We start from the raw sequence: 15,000 nt of genomic DNA, 5'->3' as shown, positions 1-15,000 counted from the left end.
CGGTATTTTTCATAAATCCGTTCGCTTGGTGTACTGTCGCAGGAAAACTGTCGCTCAGGTTCCCCCGCTTTTTTCGGCCGGAGTATGTCTTGGTTACGAGTGGTGAAGCTTTCACTGGTGGCAACCCCAGCATAAGGGAAATAGCGCCCTGCCGTTCGCTCCATTAGGTCAGTGATCGTTGACTTTCTGCTGCTGCTGATGATGATCACAACGGAGGGACTAAGAAATAATTATTAAGTAGAGTAGAGTAGATAATTTATTTGTTTTTCTGTTGCGCTTAAGCAGCGACGCAACGAAGGGTGAATACTCTGTGATCAATCATTAACCCAAACCACGATTAAGTCTGTACCTTACTGGTCGTAGGGTTTTCCATGATTTGAGTCGATACGTAACCAATCCAGGGTCTAGGCCAGGGCGAAAATGCTGGCTCGATTTAATTATGACTTATCTCTAACTAAACCAACTAATGACCTTTGCTTCGATGATATGATCGAATACGGGATCAGGATTCCTCTGAACTGTTTCTTGGTATTGAGGACATCCACAAGTAACCCTCGCTATAGCGTAGAAGCGGCTTAATCATAGTAGCAATCCATTAAAAAACGTGCAATAATTGGTGTTGATTTGCCGTTTAGTTCCGCCACGTTGTGGCACCTTCTTTCCGGTTTAGGCTACGCTGAAAAATGAAAATTCAAATGTCCATCGCAATGTGTGAGAAACGGTGAGATAAGCGACGATAATAGAAAGCATCAGCGAGCTCTCAATGAGCCACACACCATTTGACCATCTCGGCGTTGGTGGCTAATTATTTCATCGAGCCGAACAGGCATCGCATTTTCAGGGCGAGAAAATTCAATAAACATTGAGTTGAGAGATCAAACGAAGGCCCCCGCTCATTCGCGTGTGTCCGAATCACATATTATCAACAATGGAAATGGGGGAATAATGGAAAATGAGGACGGCAGAGCTTTAAAAACCTTTCGCTGTAACTCTGGAATGGTTGGAATCGATGTCCTAGTTTTGAGTATTTCACCAGAACTTCCGCATTTAAGTGCTGTGTCAAATCGCCGATTCCTAAAATCCATCGGGCACGATCGATGATGGCATATCTAATGGAAAAAGAGAGTGAATCGGGGGGAGGTTGATGAAAATTGACCGAGTTCCGAGGTGAGACGGGATGAGTGCTTCGCGATGCTTCAGAACGAACACCATTCGGCCACGTGTGCCGTGGTGGAAGCTGAGTGTTTAGAAATTCAAATTAAATATAAATTCGTCTAATACGATCAAGTGGAAACTGGCCATGAGTAAAAGTTTTCCATGGGATTCCGTTGCCCGTGTCGTTACGCTCGACACCGCTTGGCTCGGCCTGACCCGACTACACCCTGCTCTACTCTGCCCATCCTTTACCCATTTTATAGTTAATGAAAATTGTTGGCTGATGAAGGAAGCGACCGTGGTATGGGAGGGTACGTGTGCGATGCCTGGCTCCGAAAAGTTAACAAATTAAGAATGGCTGAGAAAATCGCAGAGATAAATCAATTATTCAAATTGTAAGCGTCCATCGCGGTAGTTGTCCCGTTTCGCTCACTTCAACCTAGCACCGCGGGTCACACCGGGCCAATCGGAGAGTGAAAAGTGTTTGGGATTTTCTTCAGTCGATGAAGAATAGGAGACTTTAAATCCTTTTTGGTAATAAATTATTTGACTCAATTAACGTAAAATTCAGTACTTCTTTCTCTTCCAAGTAAAATATCCTAAGCAATGCCAATTGCTTTAATACTAAAAACTTGTCCATCCACGATACAATTCCCTGTGCAGTACTCCATCCCCGGATGATGAAAATCCGAAATAGAACTACAAGGATGTGGGGAAGGATTTATCGATTATTTCAGTTACAGGGGAGCGATAGGGAAAGTTTACATTTGTTTGGGCCACATTTACCGGCCATGCCAGAAGCAATTTAACGCTAGCATTTTTATGCTTTCAGGTCAGCACCGTTAATCGCTATTTGTTTTGCTTGCTGTTCGGAGGCAACGGAACGGAGAGTAAAAAACAGGACACGGAAAATCCATATCCTATTTCGGCGCGGCATTCCTAATTGAATGTGCCAGCATGCTCATCGAGGGCAGTGCTGAAGCTGAGAGCAAAAATGGAACATCTAGAGGAGTCTCATCTTTGATTTCGGTGAGGTTCGTTTTTGCTATGTGATATAAATGACCAGCGAATGCTTCATATACATTGGATAGCTTAATTTATTGATACATTTTAAATTTATTGATACATTTTCAATTTGTAAGAAGTCCCTCAAAACACACACACACACACGCAGATTGCTGAACGCGTCTACTTCGTCCAGGAAACCTTCGGAATGTCGAAGTGTTCCGTGAGGCTGTCCAGGTGCTGGTTAAATTGTTCCACCCGTTGCTTGTGCGTCATCTGAGCCTTCTCAACGATGCGCTTGTGTTCCTTTTTCTCCTGCATCTTTTTGAACGCTTCCTCCGCCTTCGTTAGCACGCGGCCGTACGGTTGGTTCGGTGGGGTGGTTGTTTGGCGGTGGCTTTGTTCCGATTGCCTTGCATCCTCCAGGACGATCTGCATCTTCGTTTTGTCTTTACTTTTCTTTTTGCTCTTCTTGCTGTGCTTTTTCTTGATGTCCGACTCGACCCTCAGCTTCAGCTTGCTCTTGTTCACGTGCTCGTACTCGTCGGCCATGGTGTGGAACGGGGAAATCGTGTCCTTTGCACGCCCGGAATTCACTTTTTCACTTCTCGTCACGAAAGGATACGCACGGAGTGTAAACAAATCCCCCACCTCTAGATTCTGGTTTGTTTTGACAGCCGAGCGAGCTGTCAACGGTGCTGGCTAACCTTCGAGTGCGCTGGTGATCGAAGGGTTCGTTTTCGACCGTTGCACGGAAATGAAACATTTTTTAAAAATCAGCTTATTACATTAAAACATATTTTATGCACACTGTTCCCGAGGATTTGATTAAAGGTAGCACAACTACACAATGAAATTAACCGAGAAGCATTCACGATTGGAATGGTAATTACAGAATCGTACTAGTACATAGCCCGCAGGTAATCAAGGTGAGCTCTTCAGTACGACTTTCATCTAGCGATTCCGACGGTTCCTCCAAGTGCAGATGGTCGCAAAGAATCACCCTCCCAACACCCGTTATGCAATGATCGTCTGCCGTGTAGCATCTACAACGGCAGGAGGGGGCGTCGGAGGTTGAAACAATGATTTCCGCGACGAGCGTGTTTCCACGGAATCACGCGCGCGGAATGGCGCGCTATCGAGAGCAAAAGTGAAACTGTGAAGGGGATCCCAGCCTCCGGTCTGGGAAAACGGTTTCGACGGACTCCCGGGAGGTGCGAGCTTGAGAGGTTCCGTTCCGAGGTTGGCATTTAAATTATTGGCCACGGCTGCTTGTTGCATTACGCCATGGTAAAGCAAACCTCGGTGGGAGGGTAGCTGAATGCGGAACCGGCTGGGATTCGCGCTACAACGTGTGTATAGGGCCACACACCGGGATCAAGTTGGGGTAGGTTAGGCAGGTTTGGATTTTATTGCTCGCGGAAGTAAGCAACACTTTTGCTGCAATCCGTGACCATACGTGATGGGTGGTTAAGTCCAGCCTTCACGAATGCGCAAAGATGAGGTAATCTTTAAAAAACACCCAGTCACGGGTAGAGTTACGCATTTGGTTTGCCACCTTTTGGCCATGAAGTCAAATCTGTCTCGAATTCGAATGCAAATGTCCTTCCATGTTTGACTTTAACTTTCAACATTACAGTTGCTAGTTGCTGGAGAAGAGAATGGAAATGGCGAGAGAGTGAAAAGCGTTATACACTCCACCACTACGGTACCGCGGCCAAGCTCACCTGACTGTTGGATTCGCTTTAATTGCACGAACCAACCCAACGGCTCCCGGAGGCAGGAGATGGAGGGCCATTTACACTTGTCAGCTTCATCTCGCTGTGGGGCCATCCTACTAAATGGCTATTTGTCGGCTCGCTAACACGGAACTCTCAGTAATGCACACCGTACTTTTAGGTCAACAACATTCAGAACCTCCTGGCCCAAATCCTGTTCGGTGTGTGCCTCTTTCTCTGTGGATCCCGAGAGCGTGTGTGGTTTAGGGCAAGAAAACCATGGCGTGTGCTTCGAGAATTCTGACCGTATGTGGAGGATTTTTTGCACGTGTATGCACGATTAAAATAGCTGGTTGCGACCGCACGTCCGCAAACCCTCTGCGTCCCCTTCGGGACGGTATCCTATTCTCCCTCCGGAACGGTACCGCCCCCACGTGTGCCCGGTCGGAATTTACGTGTATAATGAAATTTTAACGACTGCAGTCTGCGGTCAAGAATCAGGGCCTGTGTTTGTGGTCGGAGACTGATAAGGATGGACACCCCGTTTCGGATGGTAGGTTGGGGTTTAGTCGCCCTTTAGGGAAGTGAAGCACAAAAAATCCCTCGCCACCGACCACGAAGATATGAGTAGCGGGTTCCGGTCCTGTTGGGCAGACGTGAGCGCCTGCTTACCATTCCACAAGTCGGAACGGTGACGATGAGGATCTTACCACAAATCCCGCTACCCTGGAGCCCTTATTTGTAGAAAACTGAAACGGTTTGCCCTCCCGCGATGGTTTTGTGGGTAAGTACCGGGCCCGGCCATGTGAAAGATAGAGCATAATGATGATAGACACACTCCGAGAACCGACAGGGCCACCATGGCCGATCCCTAGCTGGCCCACTATCAGCCCTAGTGAGACACTCCTACCAACGGGGTTCTAGCCGTACCGTTGGCGGTTCTTTCTGGGACAAGAAAATCTCTTTTCCATCCCTGTGTGGAGGGCTTGGAGTGCATAGAGTCGAAAGTAAGTTCACCATCGTTGCTGCAACGTGCCAGGGCGCATGCAAAACCCATCGTCTTGTTTGGAGCCGTTGGCTACAAATATCATCTTTTGAAGATGATAAATTAGTGGCCATCATACCGGTTTGCACCTCTCTGTTGGTGGTGTTTGTTAGTGACTGAAAAGGGCATTCCTTCTGTCCGTCTAGCTGCAAAGTATACCTGTATCTGTTTGTGTTGTCGGTGTTAGCTTCCAGATGTTGAACATCATCATGATAAAAAAATAAAACACGAACATGACCCAAAAAGAACAGGGAAAATGCAATCGCGACTTTTTGTAAGCGTTTCCGACAGGTCCGTTTGCTGCTGAGCAATGCTGTATCTTTGCAGAATCGTATGCACCGGCTCCTTTAGGGTTCTTGCGGCTTTTTCACTATTTCTTGTGACCAGCGAAGGGGAACATTTTGATTCCAGAGGCAGCTAATTCACGGAACTGTGGATAGAAACGCGCACAAGCTTCAAGGTAGTGTTAAGCAGAAACAAGACCAAGGACACCTATTGACAACTGCTGGACCGAATACTTTCCGCAACGGCTATTCTGGCATGGAACCCACAATAACCGTCACATTATGCTACTTATGCCTACAGCATAAGGTAATGAAGAAGATTCTTTTTTAGCTCTTCATTACCAGGCAGAGTATCGCTTGAGAAGGGAACTGGAAAGAACGATACCTAGGCCACACGAGCAATTCTGCCACTCGCTATGCATGGAGCATTCCATCTGATGCAGATGCAGATGAGAAATATGACGGCACAAAAGGGAAGGAAGTATGATTTTTTTGGTTGCTTTGTGGCGGTTGCAGATATGCATACATGCATTCATTTCAGCCTGTCTCCAAACCCCCCGGCTCACTTCACTCCAGGCGGAATTTGGAGTTCTTTTTCCCGTGCATCATCTCGTGCCACGGATGCCACATTTCCGTTTCCGCAGCCACACGGCCACACGATGTGCGAAATCACGTTAAAACAATGCACTTTGTGTGCGGCAAAGCACCACCTGGTTGGATGAAGGGTTTTCCATTTTACGGAAGTACATGCTGTGCTTGCGGAAGCACCGCGGTGCGGCGTTCTCGCTAACGAAGACGATGATTTTTGGCATACAGTAGTACTGTGTCCGTTGGAGTCCGTACAAACAGTGGAGGGTATATGGCACTGAAGAAACTGCTGTGCGTGCAAAAAAACTAACATTATGCTTATGGGCATCCTACTCTAAAGCTACTCTTTAAATAACCGCACGCACGCGGAGTAAAAGTGTTTTCTCGATTTGTGCGAAACGATCGAAGCGCTGAAGCGAGCCGTTTACGTAACCTCGTCTCATAACCAATCAATTACACACTTGTCAAGGCGGGCGCATCCACAAAAAGGGGGTCCGGACCCGGGAATCGAACCGCACGATGGAGGAATCCAAGAAAGTTAAGTTCGATCATCCCGTTCCCGACTTGTCCCGATGGAAGGCTCTCAAAAAGGGTCCTCATCCGAGTATAAAGGGCTGAACGGATCGTAGCTACAACTACTCATTGACGAAACCTGCCGGATTGGCTAATCTTTCGCTAAACGATTTTCCGCATTTTCCACACTACGCTTGTGGTTCGTGGTGCTTCAGCACTAGTGAGAGAGAGAGAGAGAGAGAGTGAGAGCGTGAGGGGCCCGGTCGCATCATGAACGATCGGAAAACACTTGAACGAGATGCGATCGTACCACTCGGCTGGTGCCTTCTTAAAACCGCCAGCTGCTAGCCAGGAAACCATTGGTAAGGCCATCTTTAACGGCTCTCATCATCGATTGCGCAATGATCGCGGGATGGCTGCGATGCGAAGCTGATGTCATTTGCAAGACCTGCTGGGACCCCCGATGGACACTCTGCTGGTGCCGATCATCGATTAGGTGTGCTTGTTTATTCGGAACCATCCAAGACCGAGCCGAAGCCCACAAGGCATCTAGCGCCCACGTGGTGTTGTTGGTGGATAAATATTGGTTTTTGCCATCTCGTACGCGTTACTGCATCACTGGCGAGGTGCCGATTGTTTTCCATGTTAAGCAAGATGCTACGAGGATCCACACACCACAATTGTGCGATCTTTGTGCTGAGCTGGAATTATGTTACAAAGAGTGCACCGGTTAAATGTAGGCCACTCCGGACATTAGGCGTGCATTATGCAATCGGTAGACGAAAGTCAAACAGCTTTACAATGCAAGAACGCCTCACCACAACGAATCACCACAAAAATCGCTAGAAAACGGAACAAAATCGGACAAAAAAAGCGATCACATACGTGTACTTGGATGCATCACGAGCTTCACTTTCAATTCAAGTGCGTCCGGACGGTCCGCATTAAAAGCCGGAACAGGTTTCGATCGATTGGGTGCGCGGGTCTCTCGATGTTTGCTTGGTGCGACGGTGGTAAGGGGCAGCGTACTGACGAACACGCTAAATGAAAACTGCAATACCGGCCCACCCCCCCGGGGGTGGCTCGACTGTGGCTGTGACACAAACAGGAAAAACCTGGAAAAGTGGAGAAAGTGGTCCCGTGTCGGGCGTGATCGGTGGCTCCGGGTGGACCAGTCAACCGGTCCGGCGCGGGCGTTAACTGCGTGCCGTGTACGGGTTTCGATCGCACATTTGCAGATCCGGACGATGGCATGATCACGTTGAGTACGGCACCATCAAGAGCGAAAGTTAAGATGGCTATGCCGTCGTTATTTTAGACACGATGCTGAAGATGCTGTCCACAGCTTGGGCTGTCTTTTGCAAGAGAAAAAAGTGAAATGCTTTAAAGCTGAGTTTCATTTTGATTTCCAACCTCAGTGTTTGTAAAGATCTTCTGACAAGAACGCCCTTTTTCTGCATAGTAGACCTCTCAAAAGGCAGGGGCCACAGATTGAGTGTTTGATAATGATAAAAGTAAATTGCAATTTACCAAACGCCTTCCTCTCGGCTCGAAGCCGAGATTCATTAGCGGATGGAATGGGAGAGCAGACGGTATCCTTAATTTGGTCCAATATGCGAACTGCGCGAACAGCCCCTGGGACGTTGCGCGCTAATGAAACATTATGAAAATTGTGGCAAGCACCAGGGTAAATGATTCGTCACCGAAGACGCTACCGCCTCACGGCCCTCTCGACTCCACGCCAAGATGTAACCGACTGTACACCGTCGTGCAACCGAGATGGCGTTCCGAGATTTTGGTGGCCGCGTGCTAGCCACACGGCCGCGGCCACGGCAAAAAGGGAAATTAAATATTAAAATATTATCCGCACCACACTGTCCCCGGGGGTTCTTCGTCCAAAGCGACATCAAGATGTGGTCGGGGCTGATGCGATATTAAAAGCCAAGTAATAATAATCCGCACCGGCCAGCGACCAGCTTCGGGAGGAAAGATGATGCACCAACACGATGGCTGGCGCGTTGTCCGCCGCGCCGTTCGCTAAACTTTTCTCTTATCTAATTACCAAGAATACTTCGCTTTTTACGTGGGCGCGTACACGGTCGGCCTTCTGGTCGGGGAGGTCAGACCGGGCATCATCTTCTGGTTCCGCTGGTCTTTGCACACGACAAATTCTGCTATTTCGCGCCGTTCACGTGCCAAAGTGCAAATCGGGACAAACAACGGTCAACCTTGTGCTTCACACCATCTTGGCGGGCGAGCTCCTGGATGGTAGTGTTAATTTCCTTTTGCTTTAAACATTTGATGAGCCATTTGTTTATGCATTCAACAGGAGAACAAGAATAAAATGATTAGTCGTTTGCACACTCTATTGCATTGTTGATTGAAGTTTAATGCGTAATACGTAGCCGTCATGAAAATGCTAAGCCGGACATTGGAAGCTTTACGACGTGTCCTTCTTTTTGGAACGTTTCAGTTCACTTTAATATGGAATTAGTATTTAGAATTGATATGCTTAATTGATTAAAATCTATGCTAATGCTTGAAATAGTATCTTTTAGTAAATGTGTACTCTTTCTCTAAATCTCACCACTTTTTCCGATTTTCCTATACTTAACAGCTGTTTAGAACATGAAAAATGTAATTCAAGACATTCTGGAGGTATTATCAGTGATATGAGATATGGCTGAGGCAGAAGCAGGTCATGAACTTAGTCGATCAAATCCCAGAACAGTCTCGCAGATGATCAAGCGTTATTCGTACGAAGAAATAGACCTCTAACCTACCACAGTACATCGCTAATGGTACAGCTAGTGTATCCTTTTCTCTGGCTCTCTTCCCTAAAGTCCCCAAAGTCGCACCACCGCCCGAGACCAAAACTTTACCAAAGTAACACTGCAACCGTGGGAAGCGAGTGCAGTGCAACTTATCGGCATCACACACCCTTTATCCGCGTGCTGTAAACATAAATACCAGCATAATAGGATAGACAGGGTCCCACCATCTTTCCAGCAGAAACAGTTTCTATGCCATTGTTTCCGTGCCTAAGCACGACGCTGTTCCATACGAAAACCTACTAAAAACCTGAGCCTCGCACCGTGCTCAAGGTAGAAGGGCAAGAATGGAGCATTTTGGAGCCAACAAAAGTACCGGCACACCGAGAAACGGTGCATCGGGCGCACCGTAAGGAGGACAGAAAGTTTTGCTCCTCCAAAGGCTGGCTGGCTGGCTTTCTTGTCCTACGGAACGGTGACTTAGCAGACAGCAACCGAGTGCAGCCGAGTGTACTGTGTCGCATAAATCCTGCTGGCTGGGGTCTCAGTCTCCGGTGCACCTTTTGTGCGAGTTGCAGTTGGTTGATGCTTTAAGTACCGCCCCGGCGGTAATCGCTGGTACCGCCGTAAAAGAAGATACCGGTTGCCGGTTGGGATAGTTTTTCCGGCATTTGGGGAGCCGAAGGAGCGAGGAAAATAAATTCCCGGCTAAGGTTGACACTCTGCGAGCGGCTTAAGCTGTGGACTAATTTATGGGGAAATGGAGTTTTATTGTTTCAACGCGGGGCGCCGCGTCACGGATATCTCTCCCGGTGGCCGGAAATACGGAATCCATTTGCACCTCGTGGGCTTCGCGAAAGCCCTTAATCGATAACCAATCAGGCGCACGGAAGCTGATGGCCCACTGGCGGTGTACGGTTTTCAATTTGCGAGTGTTCCGTGGAACGACCAAGGAACCGTAAACCGTGAACCGTGAATGATAGTGGTCCAGAGGAGAATCCTTGCAGTAGCAGTACGCGAACGAATCTGTACTGTATCTGTCGCACATGTTGGCATCCAGTTTCAAGCACTAGCATTCGGGATGCTGCATAGTGAATGCGCTTAGTGTCCCTATTGAAGGTACATCACGGACCACGGATCGGACTGTCTGGTGGAGATCAAATATGAACCCATACAAGGCTAAACGGAGAGCAGAGCGGTCTGTGCAACTTGTTACGCTGTTGTTGCTCCCCAAAAAGCTTGCTCAAACAAGCGCCATTTCACGCCGATCAATCGCCAATGTATCCGGGAACTCGTGAAATCAATTCATGACATTATATATGTTTTGGCAGACCGCAGACCGGTCGATGGTCGCGATCGATATGTTGGCGAACACAATCAATTTGGACAATCGCACACGGTCTACTGGTCAACGTTGAAAAGGCCTCGCTGGCTGGCAGGCTGACGTGCAGGATTGTCGATGCATATCATCGAATTCCTTGTCCTTCCAAATGGATTCCATCACAACCGCGATGACCTGGGTGCTCTACTTCCCGGCGTGAGAGACAGTTAGTGGTGGCATTGTTGTCGCACCCAGGCCTTCCACCACGTGCACAGCCAGCCGGCCAGCGGCAGTTATGATTGGTCTCGGAACGGAAAATCGATCGCAAAAAAATCTCACCATCCCCGGTTCGCACCGGTAATGATGCGATGCGTTTTGGAATGTTGACGGGGAGAAGGAGGAGGCGCGGTGGTGCCGATGCGAAAATCAATGCCATGATTTTCATTTAAATTTTCCTTTGGCTCATCACCGCCGCACCACAATAAATATCATCAATGTGTGTGTTTTTTTTTCGGCGGTTGATTTTCCCCTTTTTTGATCGTGGAAAATCCATCATCATATCGGCGGCAAGGTGCGAATTGTTTTTTGGGCGGACCGCGATGTTGCATTTGTTTGGCCATCGGGTTATAATTTTTTTGTTGTTGTTTTACGTGTTTCTGCCATTTGCGCTGTTTGTTCGCGGATACATTTGTGGCGAAGGAGACGGAGAGAGCAATTATTTAAATGATGTGCATTGACGAGGCCAACCAACGGTACCGTTGGCGTTGGCGTAGAGAGGTCCCAACTCGATCTACCCCACCCATAAATGCGGGTGGATACATTTATGATGCAGCGTCAGGGAGCATTAACCCACCGGCTCCCCCAAAGGGATATTTTTTTTTTCCTGTGCCTTGTGCCCATTTGTTTCTTCATTACGCAGCCGAAAGGACACGGCAGGGAGCGAGACAAGCAATTAAAATATGAAATTGCAAACGTTTTGCACGATTGATTCTCGGTTAATTGTTGTTTACATTCGTTCTTTGTTTGCGCTTATTGAAATGTCCGTTTCGGTCCGCCCCGTTTTTACTTAAAACTCCAGTAGCTATCGAATTTCATTAACAAAGTGTTGCTTCCGAATCAATCCCGGTCAAGGGAGAACATTTCTTTCGCTAGTCTGCAGCATAGCGTCTTCACCAGAACCATAAGGGGCCACGTGGCCCCTGAGGACGGAGACGAGTTGGGCGAAGTTTAAATAATATCAACAACGACGGCACGGCAAAGTCCCGCAGAAAGTTGTTCCGCTTCATCAATTTCCGTTGGGCACCAGTTTCTTGTATTTGCTTAAGGACGAAGGCCAGCAAATGGGCGGTACTGTGTTTGGGAGGCTGAGATTATGATTTTCGTCCGCACCGTTCCGTTTCGTTTTCGTTTAGGTTCCCGTAGCGTTGTTGCGGGAAAACTTAATCGTTTATTTTGTTTGGCCACAGAAACTCCAGTCCGAGTGAAGTGAAGGATACGACAGAAACATGGAGAGGCTGGTGTGGGCTGATGGCTGAAGTATTTGGGTGAGGATTTTGTGTGATTTGGATTTTGGATTCTTTTTTAATACTTCCGCTGCTTCATCGCCCTTTTGCTGGTGGTACGCATTACCGGAGATAACTCGGTCGATTCGATGGGCAGTTAGGGGAAGGCCACCGGTGGGAGTCAACATTGAAATTGAATGCGAAAACAGCGACAAGCAAGGAGCAGTGCGAGATGTTTTTCCGCCGCAATTCGCGGTTGGCAAATTCAAATTAATCGCTTGGAATTCCGCGCTAGTGACGTCTTTGGGACGCTGGAAAGAATGAATCGAGTGGAAGAGAAGGCAAAGCGTAGTGGGCAGAGGGTCGGAAAAGAGTAAATTAGAAACGTGTAAAAAGGTGAAAAGCAGCAGATTCTTATCTGAGGTAGTAGAGATAATATTTATCTGTTCGTTTATGGTTCCCGGTCATCCTTCGTCAGATAAAATGGCCTCAAGGTGTCTGTTCCTCAGTGGTTCGCGTCTTTCGGAGCATAAGCTCAATAAAATGTCGTCAATTTAGAGCTTTGTAATGGAAATGGGCACTCTGTATGAAGCGCAATCAGGGATTCTTTGTTAGTGTCACAAACTACCCGGAGTTTAAGAATTCGTTTGGTTTATAAAAATATGATTTAATTAAATGATAATTCAAGTGTTGAAAGCGCCTCAAAAATCTATTTCATTACGTTGGAAAATCATTTGAAAGATTTAAAATCGTGAAAAACGGCGACCAAGCAAAATGATCGATAAGAAAAAGCAACTTAAAAAACATGAGCTGGTCTACGGTTAACAGGGACAAAAAATGATTAATTTAAATTTGGAAATAGCTTAAAATCCCCCAGTGCGAATAAATGTTCCGCGCCACAGGAAATATTCACGTGGAAAAGCTGGTATGTTTTGCCACAAGCCTGAACAACGTTTTTAAGAATAATACTCGGAAATTCTTTTTTTGTTTCACCAACGGCCTAACGGACGCGGGTTCACGAATGGGTTTGTATGGTAATTCCGTTTCGCTTCTCTCACCGACGACCCATGACGAACATCTTCTCAAACACGATGAATGTGGACGGATGTTTGCGCCCTCCTAAATCCACCATCCAACGGTCCGACGCGCGCGCAAGATGAATCCAAGCTAGCCAGTCGAGCTAGACCCGGCGCTAGGTTACAGCGGAACCCAAAGCAGGTGTTTGCTAAGCTGTTTTTGAGTGCGAAATCAGCTGACGCCGCTAATGACAGTTGGGTGGAACAGGCGGCGGCGTCCGCTTCACATTAGTGTTTCCACATTTACGCGTTCTCATTGCCCGCCACCACCGCAACCGGGAGGTGAAAACGCGAAAGGATCAACAAACTTTCCGTCGACCTTTTCCTTACCCACCAGTCCCAACACAACACCCCGTGCCCGGTGCGTGCCACCGTCACGTGATCGCGCGATGTCGCCAGCGATTTTCCAGCGGAGGGATTCAAAAAACGGGAGAGAAAAAAAAATTAAAGGGAAAAGAACCTCACCAACAAACATAAAATGGAAAACAAACCGGCTCCACCTCTACCAGCGGCCGTAACGAGAGCATTAGCGCGCGCCATGGAACCGGCGAACGTTTCAGCATCCGAAGCAGCATCTGCCTCGTTCCGAAGGCTTCATCCGATGTTGGGCTCGGCGTTCATGCGAACGCAGCGTGGCCAACATAAGCCGAGCAGAACCGAGCGGCCAATGTTTTGAACCGGGTTTTTCATGCTCGCCTCGGAAGCTGTGGCAACCGAACGATGGCGACCGCGCTGCACGCTCGCATTCGTAAACACTTTCATCTCCGGCTGTTGTTGGAATGGCGGGGGTCTGGTCGGCACTACTGGCCCATGGTGTCCATCGAACGCCAGTCAGTTGCTCTCGAGCGTAGCATCCGTATGGTTCAGCTGAAGCAGCAGCAGCAGCAGCAGCAGTTGCTGGCGAAGAACATGTGAACCGTGGTAGTGCCGTGACCGGATCCGATCAAACGATCAGCCCCGAAAGGCTGAAAGGTGGCGAAAAGTGCAGTGGAAATTAGTGAACTATTGCTGGTGGTAGGAAACGCGTTTTTTATCCCTTTTTTATGTTGGTTTCGCGGAAGTACCTTTGCTTGAAGTGTCGTGCCAAGAGAGAGAGCGAGTCTGTTGTTCGGAAGCTCGAGGGACATTAATAGCGTCCTGATGTCTGAAGTGTCCGCTGTAGTGCTTGCTGTAGTGCCAGCTGCTTTTTTGCTAGGTCCAGAACACAGACACACAAAGCTAAAATGCTCTTCGTCTGGTCGCAGGCACGTGGATCTCCTTCAAGGACTCGGACGGCACGGTGTGAACGTGATATGGACGCTGTAAAACGTGGACATCAAACAGAAAAGTTGTCGTTATGCTAGCCCTCGAGTGGATGTTGCTTCCCCCCTGGGGACCCCTGGGGGGCGGCAACAGTTGAACAGTTTTTTTTCACACCTTTTTATACACCACTCCACTCTTTCCGGCCAACCCATTCGGTCACCTTAATGTGTAGGTAACCGAGCGGATTATCTTCCGGTAAACTGTAACCAGAGGAGAGAATGGTATGGTCCCAGAACCCAAAAACTTCTTTGGTAAACGAGAAACCCCTTGAAACACCAGTGCATCCACAGTACCTTCTGTGGTTTCGTCGAGGATATGGAGGAAAATAACGGACACACAAAAAACAAACAAACAAACAAACGGAAAACGAACAAAAAAAGGCGGTGGAAAACTTTGCAAAACTCACTTCAAACCCTCCCCGTCTCCCTTGTAGTATTCTGTTACTTGCCGAGGGCAGGACAGGTTGTGTGTAATGGGATTTGGTGGAGTCCTTCCAGAACTCCTTCTTTCTTCACTCATTTGTTTGGTTGTTTTTTTTTGCTTTTGATGATGAGCTTCCGAGGCTTTGTGACTTACGGGGAGCAACAGGCTTGCTAGGCTCGCCCAGCTTGCCTTAGGGCCTTTCCCTTCTTTACTACAAACCGATCTCGTACCCTTCTCCAAAGGGTAAGCGGCATTATCTCCTGCCTTTGCCGTTCATCATTTGAATATCGCCTGCTT

The 15,000-nt window shown here is 47.9% G+C and overlaps 1 protein-coding gene across 1 annotated transcript; it reads right to left on the bottom strand.

The window, feature by feature from the left end:
- Window positions 1-2,234: 2,234 nt before the first annotated feature.
- LOC126569010 (protein FAM32A) lies at window positions 2,235-2,818 on the bottom strand. Its single transcript, XM_050225781.1, has one exon. The coding sequence runs from the start codon at window positions 2,710-2,712 to the stop codon at window positions 2,344-2,346; it is 369 nt and encodes a 122-aa protein (XP_050081738.1). The 5' UTR covers window positions 2,713-2,818; the 3' UTR covers window positions 2,235-2,343.
- Window positions 2,819-15,000: the final 12,182 nt, after the last annotated feature.

The sequence above is a fragment of the Anopheles aquasalis genome, chromosome 2 (assembly GCF_943734665.1).
Source record: "Anopheles aquasalis chromosome 2, idAnoAquaMG_Q_19, whole genome shotgun sequence".
NCBI classification, from domain to species: Eukaryota; Metazoa; Arthropoda; class Insecta; order Diptera; family Culicidae; genus Anopheles; species Anopheles aquasalis.
Note: the sequence above shows the minus strand (reverse complement) of the source record. Positions and strands in the feature narration are given on the sequence as shown.